This window comes from Taudactylus pleione, unplaced genomic scaffold, assembly GCF_031769625.1.
Source record: "Taudactylus pleione unplaced genomic scaffold, aTauple2 ptg000109l, whole genome shotgun sequence".
Lineage (NCBI taxonomy): Eukaryota > Metazoa > Chordata > Amphibia > Anura > Myobatrachidae > Taudactylus > Taudactylus pleione.
Genome location: NW_028284511.1, coordinates 8673955 through 8701778, shown reverse-complemented (window position 1 = coordinate 8701778; position 27824 = coordinate 8673955). Strand labels below are relative to the sequence as shown.

General features: G+C 45.6%; 1 protein-coding gene across 2 annotated transcripts in view; it reads right to left on the bottom strand.

The window, feature by feature from the left end:
* Positions 1-4982: 4982 nt before the first annotated feature.
* DEAF1 (DEAF1 transcription factor) overlaps positions 4983-27824 on the bottom strand; it is a 60935-nt gene continuing 38093 nt past the window's right edge. The window contains exons 11-12 of one of the 2 annotated variants that reach the window (XM_088471001.1): positions 13742-13831; positions 4983-6006 (exon numbers count right to left, since the gene is read on the bottom strand). In XM_088471001.1, the coding sequence (XP_088327127.1) occupies positions 5914-6006; positions 13742-13831 (183 nt within the window). In that variant the 3' untranslated portion in view covers positions 4983-5913. The remainder of the gene's footprint in view (positions 6007-13741; positions 13832-27824) is intronic. The other variant, XM_088471002.1, reaches the window with a different exon arrangement.

Below are 27824 nucleotides of genomic sequence, written 5' to 3'. Positions count from 1 at the left end.
GGAAGAATTTGCGACACAGCAGGCCATAGGTTGGAGATGGTGTTAACCTATTGGGGCCAAGCTCTGGAATGTGAAGCAGAGATTACAGTTATACCCCGTCTCCCTCTACCTCCCAGACACATTGGAGAAGAGTCTGATAGACTCGTGAAATGAGACTGGCATCAATTTGCATGACCAGTAGCTTCACAGAGGTGGTTAAGAGCAGTGTTAGGGAAGGATAACAGAAGCCCGGCATTGCATGACTGCCCGGATTCCGACATCAAATCTAGCATTGAGGTGGCTATTAGCCGTCACAACACAATCATTTAATGATATAACCAGTGATAATTTTACTGTGCTCATGCGCAGACAGTGCTTTACGCATGTGCACAAGAGCTGAGCTGTGGACACCACTTCCGGGTGTAGGCAGCCGCACAAAAGCAGCCAAGCAGTGACAGCCAGAGCACAGGTAAGGGTGACAATCTGTGCCCGTGCCCGTGCCCAAGGAGTGTGTGTGTTCACACCCTGTGCACTCCATTCACACTTATATAAGCAAAGTAGTCTGTGCATCCATAGTAGTTAACCCTCTCGATGGACACTAGTAAGTTCAGAGATCAATTTGCAGAATTGTAAAGCCACATATATATTATAGCTGTCTTGCGTAATCATATGGTGTATATATAGATGTGTCAAACAATATTTAAATTTATCATTAAAAGATTAACTAGTTAGCTAAAATTTACATATAACATGCACGATGTAATAATTAGCATATTATATCACATAGAAGCATAAGAACAAAATTGTTGCAAATCACTTTGGTATAGATCACTCAATGGATACTTTCTAACGTTCTGGAGATAATCACTTTGAAAATGTACCAAGAATCTCCAGCTATATACAATTAATCCAACCACTACGGTGGTGGATGTAACTTGTACCTGGTATATACCAGTCTCCTTTTATGAGTGTGTTTTAGAAAGTGACAGTCACAAATCCATAGTCATATATTAGGAGTATATCAGTACTCACAGGCTCTTCTCCGATCCAAATTGAATTTGTCCACTTATAACAATACTCACAGAACCTATTGGGTCCAGCGGCAACAGTCTGTGTATTAGGAATCAATAGCCCACTGTATTTAAATGGCTGTAGGCTTATCAATAATTGCCCATGTTCAAACTCGGGAAGGAAAACTATCCGTATAGTGCGGGGGGCTTGGAGAGTGATAATTTGGACAGTAATAAAGTATCAGCCGATCAGTTCCTGTCAGTTTACAGGCTGTTTGAAAAATGACAGGAGCTGATTGGTTGATACATTATCCCTCTCCACTTTATCACACTTCAAGGCTTAGTACATCTCCCCCATCTACCTTATAAATAGAAGGATGTATAGCCTTATAGTCAGGTATATGCCTGATATCCTACCACATTGATTACCAGTCACCAGATACCTGAAAGTGACTCTCAATTTTCTTAGAATAAGCCTCCAAGTTAGACCAGATACATTTCCTCAATTTGAACAAGCAGTTTTATATGCTACACTATATATATTTTTGTATGTGGGATTGTGGCAATAAATTACTTTTTTTATAGCAAAAACTTCTGATTAGATTTAAGTAGATTGCACAGTCAGCTTATTACTATATAGGTTTGGAACATTAAACAATTTTCTTCAGCTGGCAGCTGCATGCAAATCAAATCAGTTAACTATACATAATTTGCAACGTGAGCGCCAGTGACAAACTTTTTTGTTTTATATGCTACACCAGTGGTTCTCAAACTCGGTCCTTGGGACCCCCCACACAGTTCACGTTTTGTAGGTCACCCAGCAGGTGCACAGGTGTAATCATTACTCACGGACACATTTTAAAAGGTCCACAGGTGGAGCTAGTTATTTCACTTGATTCAGTGTGGAGACCTGGAAAACATGCACTGTTTGGGGGTCCTGAGGACCGAGTTTGAGAACCTGTGTGCTACACTATCCCTTGCTCTAAATGCATTACCCCTAGTCAGAGGCGTCACTATGGCTGGTGTCACCCGGTGCTATAACTCATGGTGACACCCCCCCCTCCAAAAAAAAAAAAATTGATATGCAGCTCCACGAACTCTCCCCAAATACCAGTCCAGCAATCACACTTACACAATGCCCCCAATAGTGGTGCCCCGTAGATTGCAGTGACCGCCAGATAATACAGAGAGCGTCGTAGTAACCGCCAGATAATGTAGAGAGTCACAGTGAATGCCAGATAATGCAGAGACCATCATTGACCCACATATAACACATAATATGAATACACCCCTTATACACACAGAAACGCAATAATTATACCCACGCACATACATTAATCACCATCCCCAGCATAGACAGTATTACCTCCCCAAGTTAAAAACAAATACACCCTCCCCCATTGAATAAGTATATCATCCCCCTAGGTCTGATGGGCAATGTCGCTGACGAAACGTGGGAGCAACCCTCGTCAGTGACATAGCGGGTACACACTGGCCGATATGCCCGATATGTACATATCTTCTAGTGTGTACCTGGCATTAGGTTTAGGGAGGGGAGGTTAGGTTTAGGCACCAGGGGGGAGGGTTAGGCACTAGGTGGGGAGGGATAGGGTTATGCACTAGAGGTGAAAGGGTTAGGCACTAGACGAGAGGGTTAGGGTTAGGCACTAGGGGAGAGGATTAGGGATAGGCACTAGGGGAGAGTATTAAGGTGTGGGGAGGGGGAGGTTAGGGTTAGACACTAGGAGGGGAGGGTTAGGGTTATGCACTAGAGGTGAGAGGGTTAGGGTTAGGCGCTAGGAGAGAGTGTTAGGGGGTGCGGGGAGGGGGAGGTTAGGGTTAGGCACAAGGAGGGGAGGGTTAGGCACTAGGAGGGGAGGATTAGGGTGCAGGGAGGAGGAGGTTAGGTTTAGGCACTGGGGAGGGAGGGTTAGGGGTATGGAGAGGGGGAGGGTTAGGCACTGGGGGGGTTTGGGATAGGCACTAGGGGGGAGGTTTAGGGTGCGGGGAGGGGGAGGTTAGGTTTAGGCATTGGGGAGGGAGGGTTAGGGGTTATGGTTAGGGGTATGGAGTAGGAAATAAAGGACAGGGACAACACAGCCCCTGCAGGCACAGGTCTAACATAACAAACACACACACACAATGACAGGTAATGCCCCCCCTCCTCCCTCATTGAATTATTTACATCCCATTACACCTACTGTATACACTGTGCTGGCTGCTGCTGTCTCCCAGTTCCTTCTCATCCTTGCTGACTGAGAGGTCAGAGGGTCACGCTGGGAAGAAGCAGGGACCGTGTACAAACTACTTGTCAGTATTCAAGTGTAATCAACAGTGTCTGAATACACTTGAAAAATGTTTTGTAGACTGTCCCTGCTTGTTCCCAGCGTGACGATCTATCAGACAGCAGCGAGGAGCAGAAGCTCAGCTGCCATCCATCCACCCCAGCGGCTTCAACCAGGCTGATCAGTAATCAGCCCCCTGCCTCTAGCACTCGCACCCCCGCCCTACATGGAGGGGACTGCATGAGGAGCTCAGCCGCACTTACTGTATAGAAGGCTGCCGCTGGCTGTCTCACTGTGACAGGCGCAGCGGCAGCCGGCAGAAGCAAAAACTGTCTCAGCAGGCAGCTGCTGCAGGGAGAGCGCCTCTCCAGCCTGGCGTCTCCCTGCAGTGCAGGACCTGCTGAGCGGGGGGTGGGGATGGGTCGGATTGTGGTGTCACCCCCTTGGAGGGTGACACCCGGTGCGGCCCACACCCACCGCACCCCCCTTGTGACGCCACTGCCCCTAGTATGGGAATTCAAAAAATGGACCATTAAACTCATATTGCAGCCAAGGTTTCTGTAACTATTAAGCATTTCCCTGACAATTTCTTTATAGTTTGGATCCCTTACATTGCCTAAAAATTTTGAAATCACTTGTTTGAACGAAGTCCATGCCGAAAGTTCCACAATACTCATTGCACACCCAAAATGTTCATGAGTTGTATATGTACTGTGTGTGTGTGTATATGGTGGTAGGCAGGGGTTAAAATGAGCCAGCACAGGGCAAAACTGTGTTGCATCTGTTGTATTTGGTTCCACCTTCACCAGCTCACCTTGTAGTTGCTGTGTGTGTGCAATGTTCCTTTAGACACAGTATGGGGTTTAGGCCCTTTGTAAATTTCAGCTCCAGGCCCATGTGGACCTTAATCTGGCACTGGGCGGGGGGAAGTTTTGACGAGAACTGAATTGCAACGTACTATACTACCGACTGAATTCATTTAAAACAATGTTTTATAATAAATGTAGGCAGAATACATTTATTACTTTAAAGAATATGAAAAAAATGACATTCATAAAGACACGTTTTACAGAAAAACGTGATGTGCTATGCAAAATCGGGAGTGATTTTCGTGTTGAAAAGCCAAAAATCTATAAGTATCACATAAATTCATTAAAAAAGCTTTTTCATCGCAGACCTGTGTTATCAGCCCAATCTCACCCATTTTATTGGAGACCTTACATTAGCTAAAACAGGCTGGGTAATGAATGGTTAAATGGCTCTCTTCCCCCTCCTTTGCCTCCTCTGCCTTCGTGAGGACCACTGGCTCTGCTTCCAATCCACGCTCCTAGCCCAGCGTTGGTGGCCTTGGCTACAATGGCCCCAATGATGGCTCCATTCCCCTCCGATAGTGCTGGCATCGTCAGGAGCAGCCGGGTGCCTGTAAACGGGACACTCCCAATAGAGGACCTGTGGCCCTGGCACCAGCTCTAGCCCTGGCAGCTCTAAGACCTTCCTGCACCAGGAGAACATGCCGGGCATAGCAGCCAGAGAATAGCACACCCAGATGTAGGAGACCAAGCAGCAGCTCCTACCAGCCTGATGGTCCCTGGAGTATGACTGAGCGCTGCCATGTATATTTTTTTTGTTAAAACTAAAAGACTAAAACTATTTATAAAGACTAGAGGAAAAACAGACATTTTGCAGTGCAAGAGTTTATTAAACACCCTCAGTAAAACAGCTGCTCAATGCAGACTCCGACTAGCACGTTCAGAGTTATGATAAAAAATAATACTTTGCCGTTACACTCACATACATAGTACATAATCATATCTGTACAATTTAAAACAAATCACAAAATGAGCATTGTAAACACTGTACCAAATCAGTTTTGCTATAGACAGTCGCCTGTGATCACACATTCTGGATAAACATGTGACAGACAAGTTTAGCAGTCACAGTTTATCCCATGTATGATCTAGTGATCTAGATATCCCACGCTGACATCAACAGATCTACAGTATGTGGCCCCTCACATGTAGCCATGTCCTTGCCACTCATAGGGACTTTAGACTTTATTTCTGAATAATGTAAGCAGCTCCTTAGTCACTTTACAGCTAGTGGTGGCGGATTAATTTATCACATTGCTAGCATCAGAACAATATAAACCTTTGCAGGGGGCGTGGCCATGCCTCACGGGGGCGTGCCACAAGTCACGGAGCATGGCCTGGGGACATGCCCCCATCTCTCTGTGTGCTGGCTGAGCAGAGCACTGGGAGGCGTAGCTGCTTGGCCAGGCTTTCGGGCAGACCGGTCTATCAGGCCATCGGCGGCGGCCCTTCAGGTATTTGCAAAGGTGCCAGATGGCCAGTCCAGCTGTGAACCTTTGACATTTTTATGATTTACTGGTACCATAATGCTAAGTTCACTGTATTTCTCATAACAAATATTAAGACCCAATTACATTCAGGTTCTTTATATGTCTGATAAATAGCTCTTCTCAATTCAGCAGCTGAAATATGTATGTGGAGAAACGTCTTCCATGTCCTGGATGCAGCATAATAGAACACACCATCTACAGTCGCTGTTTGCTCTTTCCTTTAGTTTTTGGTCTCCAGAACACAAAAGTCTCTTAGTTGGACATAGCACTTAAAGCGCCATCAGACCGGATCCTTTTCTGTGACATGAACGTCCTCAGCATGAACGGACAAGGTGGACGTCTGACCACAGAGGTGCTGGTGGTCTTTCCAGTCCTGTAAAGGAGCAAATCCGAAAAGCAGATAAAAAAATTGTCCTGCAACTCTGAGCGATCTAATCAGGACACAGTGTATTACTAAAGGACAATACTACATCGAATAAGACATAATACCCCCATACATTCTAATAATACCAAAATAAGGTTTATACTACAATAATATTTTGTATATCACAATGTGAATAATACATCTCCTACTGTGAATTAAAGCAGATATTACAAGTCACCAAGTAGTGTCTCTCCATATAAGGACCCAATGTCACTTGATTGGTACTATATATGTTTCACTGAGCTCCAATATAGCTTCTAATTCTCTTTTATTCTATTGTGGGGGTACATTGTTTCTCACAGTACACATTTAAAATCTCGGGACACAGCCAAGTGCCTGTATGGGATGATCTCATATTCAGTATGTTTTCTGTTACCCGAGTGTCAGTCACGGAAATCTTCCAGAATGAGTCATGTGACACAAACTATATATCTGTAAATACCAGATATCAAGTGATGACATCACCATTCACCATATCTGTATATAGCTATGTATAATAGTAATAGTAAAATTACATATGTAGTATCTTACACTTTGTGGAATGAGTATTAGAGCAGGCATATGGCTTTCTGTCTTTATAAAGCACAAGGCTATTCAAGTATGATGTACTGAGTCACATATCACAGCATTTACATGGCAACAACATGTACAAAACAATGTTACCTGTGCATTTACCACACCAATAAAAACAATGTCTATTGTGATAATAATAATAATAATAATAATAATAATAATAATAATAAAGAGTCTGGTTTTTAGCAGATATCCCTGCACCATCCAGCTCAAACTGCACATTGGGTCTCATTCAGACCTGGTCGCAAGCGCCGATGCGCTCGCAAATCGGGTCGATGGTTAGCCCTACGAAACTCTCTCGCTCCGGAGCTCTCTACAAAAGGGGCGGCTGTCGATGTTGATCGACAGCTGGCCCCGTTTTGTAGGCGGGCCGGGGGGGTGGTTTCCAAAACGGAACGCCTACCGTTTTGTGGGCGGCCGCACTGACATCATCAGTGATGTCAGTGGGGAGTTTCCTGCTCGATCAGAGTAGGAAGCTCCCTGGGGCTTGCGGTTACCGAGACCCAACCTTAGGGTCTCATCGCAAGCCCCGATGGTCGCGATGGTGTTCACCATAGCGACCATCAACCTGGTCGGTCACTAAGCTGTGGGTGGTAACCCATAGCTTAGCTAGCGACCAGGAGGCCGCACTAAAAAAAAGGAAGCGGCCGCCCTCATTCAGAACGAGCGCCTCTGAATGAGGGCCATTATCTCTAGGGAACATGTTCAGGAAGGTGACTCCTCTGCATAGGTGTTATCATACACTTTCCTTACTGCAATGGTATTGGCTCTCCCAGCTCTCCCAGCAGATCACCAATCACAAGAACAACATTACATTTGCTTGGGGTGCTAAATACTCAGGTAATCATTTATTAACATTGTCTATAAGGTGATAATATTTCAATAATCTGATTAAAACTGATGCTAAGACAGGGCTTGTTAATAAGAACACAGGACCTTATTTACAGTTTTATGTTCAACTCCGATGTTTGGCGATCTGCGCATCTGTACTGTGCATGTGCAGTTCTCTGTCTGAGACGCTCGTCACTGTCCCCCCTAAGCCGAAGTATGATTGATATCAGGGGCGCATTAAGAGAGTAGGGAGCACTTGTGCATTCCCCGTCCGAGGCCCCCTCTTCTCTCCCCAGCGGCCACCAGCGCAGTGACAGCAGCAGTAGACTCTGGGCACTAGACTGTGCCCAGAGTCTACTGCGCATGCAGGCGATTTCCCTACTGTAAACTTTATAGGGGTGGGCCGCGCTTCTAGTTATGGTGATGGGATGGGGTCCTATGTGTCAGGGAAAGGGGTGGCGGGGAGGTGTCTAGGGTGGGTAAGTGCTGCAACGTAGGGCAAGAGTACCAATTCCTGCTAGGTTGATGCGGTATATAAAATGGGTATACGTGCGCTCCTAAGTAGGAAGGGATGAGGTCGTGAGTGGGGGATGGTGGATGGAGGGGTGTGAGGGGGGGAGGAGTGCAGGGGGGGAGATGTGGTGATATGTAGGTGGGTGTTAGTAAGGATGAAAGAAATACCGACAAGTGATGCGGGATCCAAACCTATTTATTGGGTAGACACAATGCTCCCTAGGTTGTTCTGTTGGTGGATTCAAATATAGTGGATGGTGGTGATAATCTCTGTGTAGCCCAGGGTTGGGGGGGTGGGTGGACCCTTTTAGGGGGTTCCTTTGGCATGCGGTCCTCACTCCTGCACGTCCCCCTGCTGGACCTATGGTCGAACAGACTTATGGCAACCGGGGTGTGGTAATGTTGTTGTAGCCAGGGTGTCATGCAGTTGGCGGCATCCTGCACTGATTTTGGGGATATGCTTACCTACCGGTAGGTGGGGAATGATGCACGGTGGGGAGCAGTTGTTGTAGTGATCCCAATGGTTGGCCAGGCGGTGTTGGTAACCTCCGCGGTCCCGCTGGGTTGTCTGGTGGACGGGCGCCCGTGAGGGCCAACTGTGACAGTCACTGGATGGTGATGGGGTGATGCGGAGGTCCGTGTGCTTGGACAATCCCACGAGCCCATGGGGTCAGTGTGTGTATCCCGGGTGGGACAGGTAGAAGTTAGGTGGAGAATAGACTACAGTAGTTCAATTGGTGGGAATACTTGGTGCTGATCGTGCTGGTCTCCAACGCGTTTCGGCTTGCGTGCCTTTATCAAGGAGTTACTGTAATGCTGGGATTTCTGTGTCTTATAGGGGACTTCTGGGTGTGAGTGCGATCACATGTGATCGATTGGCCAATCGTGTGTCTGTGTGGGCGTGGTAATAGGACCTTGATGTAATTGGCATGGGTGTGGCCTGTGACGAGTCCCGTGACTTGTCTTGTCACATGGGGCTGGGCGGGTAGTGTTTACAAGAGGTGCGTCATCTAATAGGTGTGAGCTACGTGTCAATAGGTTCACGCATATGATTGGGTAGGGCCAGGGTGGATGCGTAACGCAAACCGTCTCGTCTGGTTAGTGGAAGCGGGGCGTGTGTGGGCTTATATGCAATAACGCGTTACTATTGTGACGTGTTGTCCAGATTACATGGGGCGTGTTACCTAGGGGGTCACATGACGGGAGTGTTCGGATAAGATAGGGTAATATGTCGCCCTAAATGGTTGGTGTGCGGACATGTGTGAACTAGGGCATGCTACCGCGTTGCTACGGAAACGTGTGCGTTCGGGGCTGGTTGCCCTCATGGCTTGTTCAGTGGGGGGGCGTGTGTGGACTGTGAGGTGATGCCGCATTGTCATGGTAATGCGTGCATACGGGGTTTGCGGGGTGTGTGACCTAATCGGTCACGTGGTGGTGGTTGTCCAATGATGTGGGGCGTGAGTGTTCCTTGGTTACGTGTATAAGCTCAGGGGTGCTTGTTGATATGCTGTGCAGTGCATTGTACCATAGCAACATTGTTTGTCCGGTGAATGTTACCAAGCATCCTATTGTCTATTTCTAAACCTTTTCCCAAAACTAAGGGGGAAAGGCGAGGGAAATTATGTGTTATTTGCTGCGTATGTTGCGGATGACTGTGTATGTTGATGAGTCAGTGTATCTGTGTTAACCTTATGTGCGCGGTGTTAAACCTGTCTGCGTGTGGTTATTGGGGTCAAGAGGTGTCGGTCTGTATGCTGAAAGGCTTTACATATGGGTTAATGGGTGCTAAAGGCATCTGTTGTAACCTAGTCGGGAGCGAAATGGGGGGGTCTGGGGGTGAAGTGATGGGTGCTGTTGGGTGTTAAAGATGGTGGGATGTGGGCCATGTATTTATGTTTTGGGTTTGGGGGTGGGTGGTCTGCCGTTAACTGAAATAAAAGGTAAAATGGAGGATCATGTCTGAAGGGGGAAGTGGGTATTGCGGGGGTCTGGGTATAATAGGTGAGTGGGTGGTTATCTATATATTGTGTGTCTCATGGAGAGTGGTTCTGCATAGTGGGGTGGACGCAAGTTGTGTGGTTGACAATGTTTGGTTTGAAAGTTGTGTGTGAGTAATGGGACTGGTTCTCAGAGTATGATGGCGTGTTAGTACTACTAATTGATTCGGTGGTAAGGTACCAGTGTTTGACGTTAGTGTTAATTACTGGTGGCATATGTTGGGATATCCTGAAATTTTATTGAAGAGTAATGTTATTTTGTAATGACTGATTTGATTTCATTATCAATATTAAGACCATGGGGTGTGAATGTTTGCATAGTGAAGATCCATTTGAGTTCCTCCTTGTTGAGTCTCTTTGTTATATCGCCCCCTCTCCAGTTTTTGCTTATTGTTTTTATGCCCGTGAATGTCATGCCCGAGGTGCAGCTGTCATGTTTATCTTGGAAATGTATAGGGACATCGTGCGTGTCTTGTTCTTGATTCCTCTGATGTGTTCAGCTATCCTTGTTTTTAGGGGTCTGATGGTGCGCTCTATATATTGTTATTTGCATGGACATTCTATTAAATATATCACGTGGCTGGTGTTGCATGGTATATGCTCTTGGATGTTATAGGTGTTTCCTTTGTGCGTGGAGGAAAAAGTGGTGGTTGGTCTGGTGCTTCTGTGTCCTAGGGTGCGGCAGTTACTGCACGTGCCACAATAGTAGAATCCTTTTCTGAGGGGTTGTTTGTCTATGGTCATTTGTCTTGCTGTGGTGGGGGGTATGTGGTTGATGACTAGTTTGGTTTTGATGTTAGGCGCCTTCCTATAGATCACCGTGGGTTGTGATGGTAGTATAGGGGATAATGTCTCGGCCTTGAGGAGCAGGTTCCAATGTTTCCTTACTTGGAGATGCCTTTCATTGTCGTTAATAGAAGCCAAAAAGTCTGTGAGGGTGTTGTAAGGTCCTTTCCAAATGCAAATGATGTCGTTGATGTACCTAGCCCATAGGACCGATTTTCCCCCCAGCTGTGCCCTGACCAGATATGTTCCTCCTCCCATCTACTCATAAACAGGTTGGCATAGCTGGGGGCAAATCTGGTCCCCATGGCAGTCCCTGTCTTCTGTCTGTAAAAGTCATTGTGAAACCAGAAATAATTGTGCTCAGGATGAAGTCTATGCCTTTAAGGATGAATTGGGCCTGCGCGGGGTCTAGCGTCGGGTCTCTGTCCAGGAAATGTGTAATGCTGTCCACTCCTTGTTTGTGGTCAATTACTGTGTATAATGATGTTACGTCGCTTGTCAGTAGCCAGTGGTCATCACCCCACGTGATCCCTTGAAGAATGTATAGTATATGTATCGTGTCCTGTATGTAGGATTGTTGCTGTTTTATGTAGGGTTGTAGGAAATGATCTATGTACTGGGAAAGGTTCACTGTCATGGAATTAATGCTGGATATTATGGGTCTGCCTGGGGGATTGTTGGTGTTCTTATGTATTTTGGGGAGTTAGTAAAAGACCGGGATCACTGGGTGTGTTGCTATGGTACAATGCACTGCACAGCATATATACAAGCACTCCTCAGCTTACACATGTAACCAAGGCAACACATCATTGGACAACCACCACCACGTGACCGATTAGGTCACACACCCCGCAAATCCCGTACGCACGCGTTACCATGACAACGCGGCATCACCTCAAAGTCCACACACGCCCCCCACTGAACAAGCCATGAGGGCAACCAGCCCCTTAAGCCCCGCATGCATGCGTTACCGTAGCATGCCTTAGTTCACACATGTCCACACGCCGACCAATTAAGGCGACACATTACCCTATCTTACCCGAACACTCCCGTCATGTGACCCACTAGGTAACACGCCCCATGTGAGCCGGACAACATGTCACCATAGTATCGCATTATCGCATATAAGCCCACACACGCCCCGCTTCCACTAACCGGACGAGACGGTTTGCGTTACGCATCCACCCTGGCCCTACCCAATCATATGCGTGAACCTATTGACACGTAGCTCACACCTATTAGACGACGCACCTCTTGTAAACACTACCCGCCCAGCCCCATGTGACAAGACAAGTCACGGGACTCATCACAGGCCACACCCACGCCAATTACATCAAGGTCCTATTACCACGCCCACACAGACACACGATTGGCCAAATGATCACATGTGATTGCACACACACCCGGAAGTCCCCTATAAGACACAGAAATCCCAGCATTACAGTAACTCCTTGATAAAGGCATGCAAGGCGAAACGCATTGGAGACAACCACGATCAGCACCAAGTATTCCCACCAATTGAACCACTGCAGTCTACTCTCCACCTAACTTCTACCTGTCCCACTCGGGAAACACATGCTGACCCCATGGGCTCGTGGGATTGTCCAAGCATGCGGGCCTCCGCATCACCTCATCACCATCCAGTGACTGTCACAGTTGGCCCTCACGGGCGCCCGTCCACCAGACAACCCCGCGGGACCGCGGAGGCTACAATACACCGCCCGGCTAATCATTGGGATCACTACAATAACTGCTCCCCATCGTGCATCATTCCCCACCTACCAGTAGGTAAGCATATACCCAAAATCAGTGCGGGATGCCGCCAACTGCAAGATACCCGGGCTACAACAACATTACCACATCCCGGTTGCCATAAGTCTGTTCGACCATAGGACCAGCAGGGGGACGTGCAGGAGTGAGGACCGCACACCAAAGGAGCCTCCTAAAAGGGTCCACCCCCCCAACCGTGGGCTACACAGAGATGATCACCACCATCCACTATATTTGAATCATCCACTAATGGAACAACTTAGAGAGCACTGTGTCTACCCAATAAATAGGTTTGGATCCCACACCACTTGTCAGTATTTCTTTCATCCTTGCTAACACCCACCTACATATCACCACATCTTCCCCCCCTCACACCCATCCATCCACCATCCCCCACCCACGACCTCATCCCTTCCTACTTAGGGGCGCACATATACCCATTTTATCTACTGATTTCCCTACTGTGTTGCTCAAAACGCTGGGAAAATGCCCGTGGCGCCCATTTTCTGGGGCGTTTTCTGTAACGCTGCTCCAGCCAACGTGGGACTTCGGAAAGGTAAGTATTAAAAAGTGTGGGTGCAGGGTGTGCTGTGTGGGGCCCCCCTGGACACTGCACACCCTACGCCCATTATAAATATGCCCCTGATTGACATGCTGTGGCCGTTTTGGGGCGGGCAAGGGGCGGTGATCGCAATTTGAAATCTGGGGCAGCATCACTGGCCCCGGAGGCATGAAATACACGGCTGTCCTGAGTAACCTGAGGGTTACTCACATGACCGATGTTCACGCAGGTGAGGCAGCATCGGGCCACAAAAGCATGCAGTGGGTGTATGTCTACCACAGGTACCTCCTACTGCTTTTACATATTTTAGCACAGCAGCTGCGTCCAAAGACGTGAACTGTGTACAACTCTGAATCAGTCCCATAGTGACCCTGAGCAAAATATACAGTACATCGGTCTCACCCAACAAGTCCTACCACCATCATGCATATGGATTTGAGCATGGCTTGACTGACTGTAAACTTTGTGACAGGTCCAGAACTGCACTATGCTTATAAACAAGCCCTGCAACCTTTACACATATCAGGAGTACTATACGCATGTTGTTTCTCAAATGTATTGTTGAGTAACTGTTGAAATACCATTTGTGCAATGTACAGTACAGTTTGTCCAGCAGCAACGCTCACACGGATATAATTGAGATACTTCCTACCTTGCGCTGGCAAAAGATGGAGCAATAATTAACTTTGTGGCAGCCAGTACATTCATTAAGGGCTTCTCTGCCGCAATTAACGCAGGATTGCTAAATATAGAGCAGACCAGAGTAAGGTTAGAAAGACAGAGATGGTGCCAAAAGAGTGTGCTAAACAGCAACATGTGAATCCAATCATCTTTTCACATCAGGATTAACTAAGATACAAGTGTCATCCAGCTAACACACATTCAGTGGTCAGAAGGTTCTGTACCAATTATCCACTACCATACTGCGTCATATCACACTGCAGATGACTAGTGCCTTTGTTCCGTTGTGTCGATCATTCAACACAGAGCATGAGCTGGCAGTACTAGGCCTCTAATAGTCATTAAACTACAACACCCAGCAGGTCCATGCTCAAGATTGTAGTTCAACAGAGGCTGTAGTGCTTTAGGTTGCTTTAAGTTAAAACTAACCAAAAAACAAACAAACATTAGCCATGTTGTCCAAACTGTATCAGCCTGTCATTCATAGGATGTCAAAACAGTTTATTCAATAGTTGCTCAATGTCCATATTCATATTTTTATGAATGTCTGTACCAAAAGCCAATATAAGGATCAATGCAAAAACCTTCAATTAGCTTACTTAGGTAGAAACGACAAACTTACGCAATCTATGCCATATGGGTGGACACAATAGGGAGAAGAGGCCAGAAACTGCAGAGTTACAGTAGTAGTGTCATTAAGATACAATAAAAAAATGAGTTTTAAGGGCACACTTGAAAGTTGGGAAGCTAGATGAAAGTGCACAGGAGTGTCATGGGGCATTCAAGGGGTTAGTAGCAACCTGGGAGAAATCCTGAATGCAAGAGTGAGAACTGGTGATCAGGGAGGAGGTGAGACAGCAAACATCAGGAGAGTGAAGAGGGTGAGAGGAAGTATAACAGACAGGAGCTGACGTGGGAGAGAGGAGAGAGGTAAATAACATAGCGTCATCACAGAGGTGGCATTGAATGGCATAGTAAATAATAAGCTTGCAGAGGGAAGATGAGTAGTGGGAGAAGAACCTTGGGGGACCCCGATGGGAAGGGGCAGAGGAGGGGAGATAGATATGAAGAAGGTGCAGTTGGACAAGTAGGAGTGAAGGGTTTGGAGGAAGGATGGTCAACAGTGTCATCGCTGCAATGTCATGGAGTATAAGAACAAATAACTGACCTTTGGATCTGGCAAGGAGTATGTGAGGACAGTTTTGGTGGAATCAAGAGACCAAAAACCAGATTGGAGTGGGCATAGGAGGGAGTGGCCAGAGAGAAAGGAGGTTGTACACCACCCGCTCAAGGAGCTTGGAGGCGAAGGGGAGAAGAGATAAAGGATAGCAGTTAGTGAGGGAGTAGGAGTCAAGATTAGGGGCCTGATTCAGACCCACTCGCAAGCGGGCGCACGTACGTTAGGCGTACGTACAAAAATATTTAAATTCAATGGCTCGCTCGTATTTTCGTTCGCATCTAAAATTCCTCCCTAAACTCTGACGACCCCTCCTCTAACTAACGAGCGTACGAAATAGCGAGCGTACATCCCCGAAATGGCTTGAAAGGAACGCACGCACAAGTATAAACAGGAAGTGGCCTTGTCAGATGTCGATTACCTGCTCCTTTATTCTGCCTACCTCCATCAATCGTATCATGCCAATCAATGTATCAATTAGCTTAATTGTTTGTTTTTTTTCAACACAATGCAAGAAACTTTACTCTTGTCCGTGTTTGTGTTTACCCGCAGAATACGTACGGATGAAACATTCGCTTTTATTGTTCAAAAAACATGTGAACCACAATTAATCAATTGTTCTATTGCTGTGTATCCCCGCATATTTCCCTGGGTTCATTTCTTTATTTAAATTTGCTTACGCATGTCACTGCATCAAGCCTATCATAACTCTCCAGAGATTTGTGGCCCTGTCGAACACATGACTCATACACTAACCAATAAAATTGCTCCTGTTAATTTCCAAAATACATTAGCCAATCAGAAAATTTTTACACACTTTATCAAAAATGATTTTTAAGAAAAACACCATTGCCATCATGAGAGCCTCCGCATTCACCAGGCGCGAGCTGCTGGTGCTTACGGAGGTCATGGATCGCCGGATCACCAGCCAACCTCAACCCATGACCAACCGGCAGAAGCGCTCCGCGTATGCGGAGGCACGGTCCCGCCTGCGGTCCTTCGGCTCACGCCGCAACATCGGGCAGCTGGAGCGCAGGTGGTCCGACCTGCAACGGCGAACGCCCCGCTTGCTGGCATGCTTTCGCATGCAGATCCTGGAAAGTAAGTGTTATGTATTGTGGTTTTAATGTTTGTGTTTGTGGGGCAAACTGCGTGTGCATGTTTTTCTGTCTGTCCTATTTATTATTTGTACTCATATCTGCGTGTGCATGTTTTCCTGTCTGTCCTATTTCTTATTTGTACTCATATCTGCGTGTGCATGTTTTCCTGTCTGTCCTATTTATTATTTGTACTCATATCTGCGTGTGCATGTTTTCCTGTCTGTCCTATTTATTATTTGTACTCATATCTGCGTGTGCATGTTTTCCTGTCTGTCCTATTTATTATTTGTACTCATATCTGCGTGTGCATGTTTACCTGTCTGTCCTATTTATTATTTGTACTCATATCTGCGTGTGCATGTTTTCCTGTCTGTCCTATTTATTATTTGTACTCATATCTGCGTGTGCATGTTTTCCTGTCTGTCCTATTTATTATTTGTACTCATATCTGCATGTGCATGTTTTCCTGTCTGTCCTATTTATTACTTGTACTCATATCTGCGTGTGCATGTTTTCCTGTCTGTCCTATTTCTTATTTGTACTCATATCTGCGTGTGCATGTTTTCCTGTCTGTCCTATTTATTATTTGTACTCATATCTGCGTGTGCATGTTTTCCTGTCTGTCCTATTTATTATTTGTACTCATATCTGCGTGTGCATGTTTTCCTGTCTGTCCTATTTATTATTTGTACTCATATCTGCGTGTGCATGTTTTCCTGTCTGTCCTATTTATTATTTGTACTCATATCTGCGTGTGCATGTTTTCCTGTCTGTCCTATTTATTATTTGTACTCATATCTGCGTGTGCATGTTTTCCTGTCTGTCCTATTTATTATTTGTACTCATATCTGCGTGTGCATGTTTTCCTGTCTGTCCTATTTATTATTTGTACTCATATCTGCGTGTGCATGTTTTCCCTCTATTTCTGATTTATTCATTCAACTCCTATTTGGCTTCTTTTTTGGTTTTTTTTATTTTTTTTAGTTTTGGTCCCCGGATTTGTCCATAAACTAACCGCAATTTCTTTGACATATTTTAGGGGGACAGCCAAGACTCCGCCGTCACCGTCCGTCCAGACGGCGTTCCCGCCCACTATCCCCAACCCCCAGCCAACACTCCACCCCAAATCTTTCCCCTATTCCCCACTCCTCCCCATCCTTCCCAGACCCTCTCCCGGAAATATCGGGCCTCCTTCCCCTCCGTCCCACTTCCCCCTCTCCTCCACCCACCCCTCTTCCAATTACCCCCTCCCCGGAGTCCATCATAACTCCTCCCCATTCTTTGGGGAATGACGGATCCTCCGAGGAGGATCATGGAGGCATTTCCGGAGCTCCCGTTTTGGCTCCCGGTATGTTTTTTTTTTAAAGCACAAACTGTTTGTATGTAATCATGTGTCGTGCCTTTCTTCGTGTTTTTGTGGCTTGACTTTTGGTGATTTTGCAGTTTGCCTTTACCTCTTCCTGGTGATTTCAACATACACATATCACACCTGTGGGAATTTGTACATAGGCCTTGTATTTTTGGCAGCACCCCCTTTTTTTTTTTTTTTTTTAGGTTTAGGAGTGATTTCGTTGTGTTTTTGTTTTTTTAATGTGGATTCCCTATTGTTGTATTAACCCACACACTTTTCTCACCCACAGAGGAACAGAGGCGTCGGCAAGAGGTGGCGGATTGTGTGGGCCAGATGCGCCAACATGTAATTGGCATTCTGGTGGCCCTCGACCGGCTGTCTGGCCTCCTTCGCCAGTAGTTTTTTTTTTTTTGTTAACGTTTCAAAATAAATTTATTCAGACAAATATACGTTCTGGCTCATTTTTTACATCCAAAACCAAGATAGTTTAGCATGACATAAGTAGACTGTTCCTGCAAGGATTTCCCTTTTTTAAAAGTTAGATTGTGTTTTGTCTTTGTATGTCAAACAGACACAAGAAACACAGAACAGTAACAATGTCATTTCCCTTTTTGGGTGTAGTGTCAATTACATATTTCTACATTTTACAGGTTCCTAGTTGGTGCGCAAGCTGCTTAGGCCAATCTTACAAATCCCAAGGTTGGCCCAGGCTTCCTTTTGGTGTGGGTTGGGAAGCTGAAAACATATTTCAGTTTAGCTCAACTGGCGTCAGTACTGGATTACCCCTTAGTCAAATGTAACTTGTGTTAACCTGGTTACACTTGCTGTTAACGTCCCAAAAAAGGAAGACCATTTCACTCTCCAAACATTTATTCACAACATAACAGAGAAAACAAAGTGGTCACTCCCAAAAAAAGAACACAGTGATAAATTCAAATACAACACATACCAAGAAATAATTAAATAAAAACAAAAAATCAAGAACTGGTTGACGAAGGACCATGCCAACATGATTCCACAAACATGGCGTTGCAATATGGGTTCGAGAATATATGCCCAAAAGGACCAGATCCAGGTTTGGTAAGGGTAGCAGGAAGTAGTGAGCGTTGGAGTGCCAAAGATTATGTGAACAAACAGAAGATGGTGAGAAAAAAAACACAAAATTAGATGTTCGCAAACAAACACAAACACATTAGGTATAAACACTGTAGTTTTGTTACAACTTACCTAAAAAATCTGGCCACCACATCATCGCGTATGGCCCCCCCACATACTGACCTCCGACCAACCTCGGGGGGGCCATCCTCAGGTAAGGCATCCTCTGGCTGCATTGGGACACCACTCCTTATGGCAATGTTGTGAAATATCCCACACAGGACCACAATTTTAGACACCATATCCGGCACATACATGAGCTCGCCACCAGAGCGGTGGAGGCATCTGAATCGGCCTTTTAAAAGGCCGATACAGCGCTCCACCACTTGCCTGGTGGCTGTAAGTGCGGAATTATACGCACTTTGTGGCCCTGGTGTGGGAGCCAAATAAGGAGTGAGCAGCCAGGACATGCAAGGGTATCCACTGTCTCCTGTGAAAAAAAATAGACAACATCAGGAACACTGTGTATCAAGCTTAACATTGTTATGTACTAAAGGTCTCCACTTACCCAGAAGCCACGCATCACCAGCTTGTAGGTTGGTTAATTTCTGCCATATCCCTGATTGCCGGATGACGAAGGAGTCATGAGCACTTCCTGGTAATTTAGCATTCAGGGACAGGATCTGGAGGGAGGCATCACATACCACCATTACATTCAGGGAGTGATAGTGTTTCCGGTTTCTAAATATTGCCTCCAGCCGTGCTGGAGGCTGAAGTGGTATGTGAGTACCATCCACAACCCCTATGATGTGTGGGAAGCCAGCTATTTGGTAAAAATTGGCCTTGGCCACACTAAGGGCACCCATATCCAAAGGCATTTTAATAAAATGATGGAGGTGCTTGAAAAGTGCCTCCATCACTGCCCTCAGGATCCGGGAAAAGGAGGATTGGGAGATGCCCGCCACTATTCCCACCGTTGTTTGAAACGATCCTGAGGCACAGAAATGTAACACCGCCATAAATTGCGTCAGTGGTGGTATTGCTGTTGGACTGTCAATTTGCCGCTCAAGATCACTTTCTATTAATGAGAGAGTGTCTATGATGATTTTGGGAGGTAGACGGTAGCGTCTTAAAACCTCATCATCGGGCATTCCAAAAAGGGTGACACGTGTTCGAAATATCTGGGGCCTTGCATGCCTACGATGCCTACGCCTGGGACGAGTTTGAGGTTGGTCGTCTTCCGGGAGTAGGGCCAGAACAATTCGCCCCAGATCTACCTGAAATTCAAAGTTTACAATGTAAGGCTTTTGAGCCACCCCAAAAGTAACATAAAACAACTTAGCTTTATGATACCATCCATAGCTGCTTACATGCCGGGGTATTGTCATGATACGTATAAACTGTAAAAAAGCCAAAAATGAGACATCAAATATTTAGAGGGTGATTTTATGTTTGTAAAATTGGTGCAAGCCAACACATAAAATAGGCGAAACACACATTTGGCCATCGATGAAAACGACATTGCACACCGTACGTCAAATAGGGGTCAAATGGACCCCAAAAATGTAAAAGGGAAAGAAAAACTGGTTTACATGATGAATAAGCCTCGAAAAATGCGTCAATTAGTTCGCAAATGCAAGTCACTACACCAACAGTCAAAAATGCGTCAATTAGTTCGCAAATGCAAGTCACTACACCAACAGTCAAAAATGCGTTAATTTGTTCGCAAATGCAAGTCACTACACCAACAGTCAAAAATGCGTTAATTTGTTCGCAAATGCAAGTCACTACACCAACAGTCAAAAATGCGTTAATTAGTTCGCAAATGCAAGTCACTACACCAACAGTCAAAAATGCGTTAATTAGTTCGCAAATGCAAGTCACTACACCAACAGTCAAAAATGCGTTAATTTGTTCGCAAATGCAAGTCACTACACCAACAGTCAAAAATGCGTTAATTAGTTCGCAAATGCAAGTCACTACACCAACAGTCAAAAATGCGTTAATTTGTTCGCAAATGCAAGTCACTACACCAACAGTCAAAAATGCGTTAATTTGTTCGCAAATGCAAGTCACTACACCAACAGTCAAAAATGCGTTAATTTGTTCGCAAATGCAAGAAAAATAATGGACTTACCAAAATCGAATATATAAGATTTCCAACAAAAAGGTCTTTGGGTCCGAAAGCCAAAACAAACTAAAATAGATGAAATTAGTGTAAAAAAAAATATATAAAACAAAAAACAAGAAGTAGACACCAATTGGCCACAAATTAGACTGCACAAAACTTACCAAATCAGGAAACGAGGGCAAAAAAAAACCCAAAAAACTGCGAACGGAAAACCAAAACAACTGTAGCAAAACCAAAAAAATACAAACACCGCCAAATCCTCCAACCGCAAACAACCAAATCCAAACAACTTAACCGCCAACAATCCAACAACGCAACCTCGACTCCACACACACCAAGCCATAAATAGTGTTTATTTTCCCGCACAAATTAAGGAAGAATCATAGGGACGCACAATCAATGATGCGGCCGCAAACTAAGGACGCATGTATAAATACGTCACGAAATCACATTTAATTTATGGTTGATTTCATTCTGGAAGCAGAGACATGGCTTCAGACCAGGGAAACAATGGCCAAAAATCCGGCGGTAAGGCCTTCATGCATTTTGTCTCAATGATTCTTTTAAAATATAATATTGTGCAAGTTGTGAAGTGGCTAAATCTGCATATTTACCCAAATAGGTGAGGAGGAAGACATGGAAGAGACTGCTGGCCCCAGTCAACCCGCCAAAGCTGCCAAAAAAAAAAGGCAGCCACATTTCACAAGCAAGGAGATGGAGGTTTTGATCCAGAAGTGCGTTGACATCCTGCCCCAGGCAGCCAGGAATATGAGCCAAAGCCAGAAGTGGAGAATGTGGGAGGAGGTCGCCGTTGCTGTCAATAGGGTGGGTGATTATGTCCGTCTAGCCCGGGATGTCAAACGGCGGTAAGTAAACACTTTCCCATCCTATAAACAAACCCCATTGTAAAAAAAAGGATAATGGTTCCAATTTCATTCCACAGATGGGCAGACTTCAAATATCGTCTCAAGCAAAAACTTGCCGACAGGGCTAGGCATGCAAGGGGGACAGGTGGGGGTCCCACCCCTGTGTCATTGGAGTTGACAGACTTAGAAGAGCTGGCACAGAGGTGTGTGCAGGCTGTGGAGGTGTTTGGCGTGTCCAACATGGATACGGACATGCCAGACTTTGCGGCTCCTCATGTTGGCCAAGGTAAGTCTTGTGATGTCACCAACTCTGAAATGCGATTGTGCCAATATGTAGATTCTAATGTGAGTCTTTTTGCATTTTTCCTAACAGAGACAGAGGCGGATGAGTCTGCTCCAGAGGGGAGCCTTGGCCGCAGAATTTCTGCTGGCTCTGCAGGGGAGGAACCAGTACATCCGGCTGAGGACCCTGCAGAAGCCAGTCCAGGGCGTGCCCCCTCGCAGGCAGTGGGCCTCCTCACAGAACTCAATTTTAAATCGGATTTCCATACGGAGATTCTGCAGAGGATGGACGCCAGTCTGATACGGGTGGCTGAGGCCCTGGAGCAAAATGCTGCGGCCAACGTGACCATTGCTCAGGCCCTGGCGGAAAATACCAGGGCCAACATCCGCATCGCCGATGCCCTGGAGCAGCTCGTTCGCCAGCACATGGTGGAGCCGACCTCCCTTCCTGCCGGAACATCCGGATCCTCCACCTCTGGCACAACATCAGCCAATCCTCCAAATGTGCCTAGCCCTGTGCCTAGTCCAGAGGCCACAACATCTGCCTCTGGACAGGCCAGCCCGATGGCATCCCGGACCCGGTCTGGCGCCCACCCTCACCCAGCCAAACGGGCGAGAAAACGGTGACAGCAATGGCGACTTTTCCCACACTCCCTCTGTGCTTGGCTCATATTCCTTTCTGGTCAAAACTTCCCTCTCCTTTCTTGTGAAATTTTTAAAAATTTGGTATTTACGTTTAAGTTACCAGTTATGGTTTTTTTTTTTTTAGTAACAAATATCTTTGCCACAAAAAAAAAGGCAACAAAATATTAGGCCAATTTGTTTGTGTTTAAACAATAAATTTAAAACACAAAACTGACATTGTATTGTGACATTATTGTACAAATGGGTTACATTTAATCCTGGCCCTAAAGGCAAAAACTGACCCTCTTAAAAAAAAAAAAAAGGCCTCTTTAAGGAACGTTTTAAAAATCACATAGCGATGCAAATTCCACAGTAAACCAAAAAAAAGGGGAGCTAATTAAAACATGATGACATTATTGTTCCAATAGGCCATAACCAACAAATTGTGGCCAAAATAAAACACCAAAAATGTACGCTAATTGATTGTGTAATCATGACATTAGCAGCTCTGATTTCCACCTGCGTACGCTTTTGTGCTATCCCAATAAACTGCTTTCCAAACACATACCAAGCCGGTTTTCAATCCAACACTAATTACTTTACTGACCAGCCGCGATTAATCGCAGCACCATCCTTGAGTCCCGGGACGGAGGAGAAGGCCATCGCCAATGTGGTCGAGTAATCCTGACCCTAAGCTGTGCGAGCATTTTGAAGGGAAAGCGGATGTTCCAGTGACGTATGAGACGGTCCGAACACATTTGACGTTCGCATCTGCTAATGTATGTACGCCCCAAAAACGCCTCGCCACGCCTGCGTTTTTTCATCTCCACCCCCGTCAACACCCAAAAACGCCCTGTTCTGTCAATCACATTTGACATGTCACTTCCTGTACGCAATTTTAGGAACGAGAGAAAAAAAACTCGCAATCTGCCGTACGCACATGCGCAGTGTAACACCGACGCATGCGCGGTTAGTCAACATCGGAACGCAACGAGCGTACTGTTGTTAACGTGCGGCTCTGAATGAGGGCCTAGGTTTCTTAAGAAAAGGGATAGCAGATGAAGAACAGTGTATGTTTTCCAGGTCTCCTAGTTCGGTGCACAGGTGTACTTAGTACTGGCTAACACATGTTAAAGGATCCACAGTGGGTGCTAATTGTTTAATTTGTAATACTGAGAAGAACATGCAGCACTAGTAAAACTGTATTATATTACTATTTCTATTGTGGTCATGGTGTGGGCTGAGGAGGGGAGTTTCCAGGCAATCGGCAACCCCCTTGCGTTTGCCTATGCAAGTGACAACAATAACAGTAGTATAATACAATTTTACTAAAGCTGTGGCTACATCACACAGTATAAAGGGATACAGCAAGTTTCCCAGACTCCCCCAGAACAGATGACTTGGATTGTGGAATGATGCCCACCTCCGTAAAAAAGAAAAAAAAAATTCCACTCATTCAAACTGGCCCTAATGCCGCTTCTACTGATTTACAGTGATTGCTGGCCCTGAATGTGTCATACACTGCATTTGTTATGAGGTATGCTAATCATGACCCCTTCATGGGCCGGTTTCCAAATCAAGGATTTGGAAACTGCCTCCCCCAATCCTGCATTTGCCTCTGTATAATAACTTGTGTGGCTTCAAGTAAAAGACTGTCTATAATGAATATCTAGTCATTAAGATCCCCTGTGTACTACAAAAGCTTTATAAAATAAACTGTAACCCAATGCTAAAGATACTGATGGCACTATAACATTTCACTATTAGGCAAATTAAGCAATATTAGGCAAATTAGGCACTATTAGGCAGAAATAATTCTGTAAAATGATGATGTCATCCATAATTCTTTACTTATTCAGGTAATTACCTAAACCTGTGTTGAGATCATGTTTGAATAATTTGCAAAAAGTGGTCACACTTTCTTGTGGGGACATGTGGAAAGCTGTTTTTATAACATGGTTAAAATGGATACAGGTCAATTGGTCGACAGTTAAAAAAAAAATCGACATTCAGAAGGTCGGCACATTCTGAATGTCGACAGTTAAAAAGACAACATGATAATTAGGTCGAACATCATTCTGTAGACATGTGTTTAGGTCAACAGGGATAAATGGTTGACATTTGCCATACTGAAACTAAAATCTCATCACATGGTTTCACCATGATTTTTAGGGTTAGATTTAGGGTTAGGGGCTAGGCTAAAAATAAAAAAAAACATGCATGGACATGTTAAATGTTGACCTTTTGACTATGTCAACCATTTAACCCAGTCAACCGAAATACATGTCTACAGAATGATAGTCGACCTAATGACCATGTCAACCTTTTTACTGTCGACATTCAGAACCAGTCAACCTTCTGGTGTCGATCTTCTGAATGGTGACCTCAGTGTTATTCCCCAGGCTGTTATTTGCGGGCGCATCACCCGGAAAGAAACAGCTACCGCCCGGCACTACCCCCGCCCCCCCACGCAACTCCTCTAATTGAAGTATCCTCATGTGTCCCTCCCCTCTGCACTGTTTACCTCCTGCGCTGTGCCCACGGGCGGACGCGGCTGTCTGGCTGGCTCAGGTTAGACGCTGTGTATTCCAGCACTGTCAGTGTCAGGTGGCTGAACACAAGGAGCTGGTAGTCGGAAGCCCAGGAGAGAGCGGCACCAGCAGATTCCACAGCAACACCACAGACAAGGGGTCCATAAATCCCAGGGGAGCCTCCAGACAGGATGACCTGGAGTTGGAAGTCTTCCCCGCTGTACCGCAACCGCAAGGCAGCCACACAAGAGATGCACAGCAGAAAAGTGGGGACAGTATCTGTGGTGCCAGCAAGTGGGGACAGTATCTGTGGTGCCAGCAAGAGGGGACAGTATCTGTGGTGCCAGCAAGTGGGGACAGTATCTGTGGAGCTGTATAAAAAATAAATTCTGTGGTGCCAGCACTAAATAACCTGATGCTGATCTCACTAGAGGGACCAGATCGTACAGACTTTGCTTATGAAAAAGGTGCAAAGGACTGGGCCTCTAATAAGAAGAGGAGAATTAATATATAAAATGTCATTTCAAGTTGAAATCATTATAAGGTCAGGGTTTAAATCATTTTATTATTGCGAAGGCCCCTACCCGGCTACTTCTTGATGTCACCCGGCTGGAAATATTTTCTGGGGAGAACACTGGACCTTTATACCACACCAGGCTAAAACATTTTGCAATATCTTTATTTAGGAAAAAAAATAAAAATCAAATACACATTTGACCTAACTATGGTTTGTATTTCCGGTGAAATTACCACCTACAACAAAGATCACGGAACCACGGTTTCTGATTAGGGATGTGACGAAGACCAGAGCCCATCTTCAAGCTAAGAAAGTTTTTTTAGTAAACATAAACTGGGCTTATTCAATTCCTGCAGAAGATATTTTATTTATATGGTCATCCATCCAATGTATTATAGACTACACTTTAAATATACCCTCACTGAAAAATGTTATATAACCTGAAAACATGGTGTTTTCCATTTAAAATTAAATACCGATTTAAAAAATGTCTAGAACCGTAAGATCGGTTTTGACCCAACCAATAGGTTGATTATGGTTTTCCTACAGTAATGACAATAATTCCTCTTTCCTCTAATACCCATGAGACCTTCACCCACCCACCCTTTGCTCCAGGCTACTAGTGATCAGTTATGTCATTTTGATTGTATCTTGAACACAGTAATAAAAACACACTCTGACAGCGACTCAGGTCAAGAGCATATATCATCCATTAGGATGTCCATTTAGGGAATGGCAGTGAATGACAAATATAATATACTTCATATTTCTTCATACAATGGGGGTGATTCTGAGTCTGATGGGTCTTTGAGCACTGACACAGACAGCAAATGTTTGCATATAGCGTATTGCGCAGATGTGAATTTGTGCATCTCTGTACTATTCGGAGTTGGACGGATCTGTCTTTCCGTGGAATTGGGCACTTTGAGGCAGCAACAATGCAAGAGCTAGGAACCGCCCTGACTTGTGGGCTGTAGGCGTCATAGGAGTGCCATGAGCGTCTATGTAAAAACTATTATTATTTGTATAAGTAATAACACAAACCCTCCTGTGACATATAATCTGTCACCTTACAGTGGCCTAAATAAAGTAGGGATGTGCAGGCTCGGATAGGTTCGAGTTTGCACGTGGAGTTCGGATTTTTCCCTCCAAAAAAACGGAACTCAGAACGAGGCAAAACGTCATCTTACATGGACGAACATCATCATTCCTGGTCTTTTGTCCAGGAATGATGATGTTCGTCCATGTAAGATGACGTTTTGCCTCGTTCTGAGTTCCGTTTTTTTGGAGGGAAAAATCCGAACTCCACGTGCAAACTCGAACCTATCCGAGCCTGCACATCCCTAAAATAAAGGCATTTGGCCTCATTTTATATGGGCATAAAATTCAGCGAATTCTCAAACCTTTATATATTTTAGAGTACGGGGTGCAATATGCCATGTATAGCCTACAATAGAAGGAGGGGATCCTGGCGGTCAGAATCCCGATGCCGGCATCCCAACAGGGTTAGGATACCGATGTTGGTCGGTATCCTAACCCTTCCCCTCTCTCTCCCTACCCCTCCCTCCCCAGTGCCTAAACCTAACCTCCCCCCCAGCGCCTAAACCTAACCTCCCCCTCCCCACACCCTAAACCTATGCCGGCGCCAGGATTCTGACAGGTGTCAGGGTTCCGGCCAGGGCCGCCATCAGGGGGGTCTGCCAGGACTGTAGTCCCAGGCCCGGACACTTGGCAGAAAGGAGGGGGCCTACCCGCTCCTACCTCCTTTTACTAACTCCTTATTAAGTAAAAGCTCCGACCGGTGCAACGCGCCAGACCTGATTGATTTACAGAGGCCGCTCCTCCCGCCCAGCCACTTGTTCAATAAAGCTTTTTTTTTTTTTCTTTGAGTCACCGCGTGTTTCGTCACGCCGCGCCACGGGAAGAGAGAGGAGCCGCACCAGCCAGCCACCCAGCCCGGGAGAAAAAGTCTGCAGCAGCGGATGCAGACTGTCTGGCTAGCAATGGAGAGGGAGAGTGTAGTTTAAGAGAGGAGGGTAAAGTGAGCTGGGCCATCTGTTTTAGTTATATATAGACAGCCAGGTGGGGCATCGGGGGATGCGGTGTGGGTGGGGGGTATAGGCTTGGGGGGGCCCTGCCTATTTTGTTAGTCCCAGGCCCCAAAATTTCTAATGGCAGCCCTGGTTCCGGCGCCGGTATTCTAAGCGTCGCTATCCCATGTGAGGGTTATCTCTTATAATACATATTGTTACTAACAAGTGCTAAAGTGACGATTGCTGTCATTCACAGAAGTTTATACAGACAAATAACATTTGTGTATAAAACGGGACTAATGGAGCAATGAGAGAAAAAGCCATGTACTGTAGGATATAACTATAGT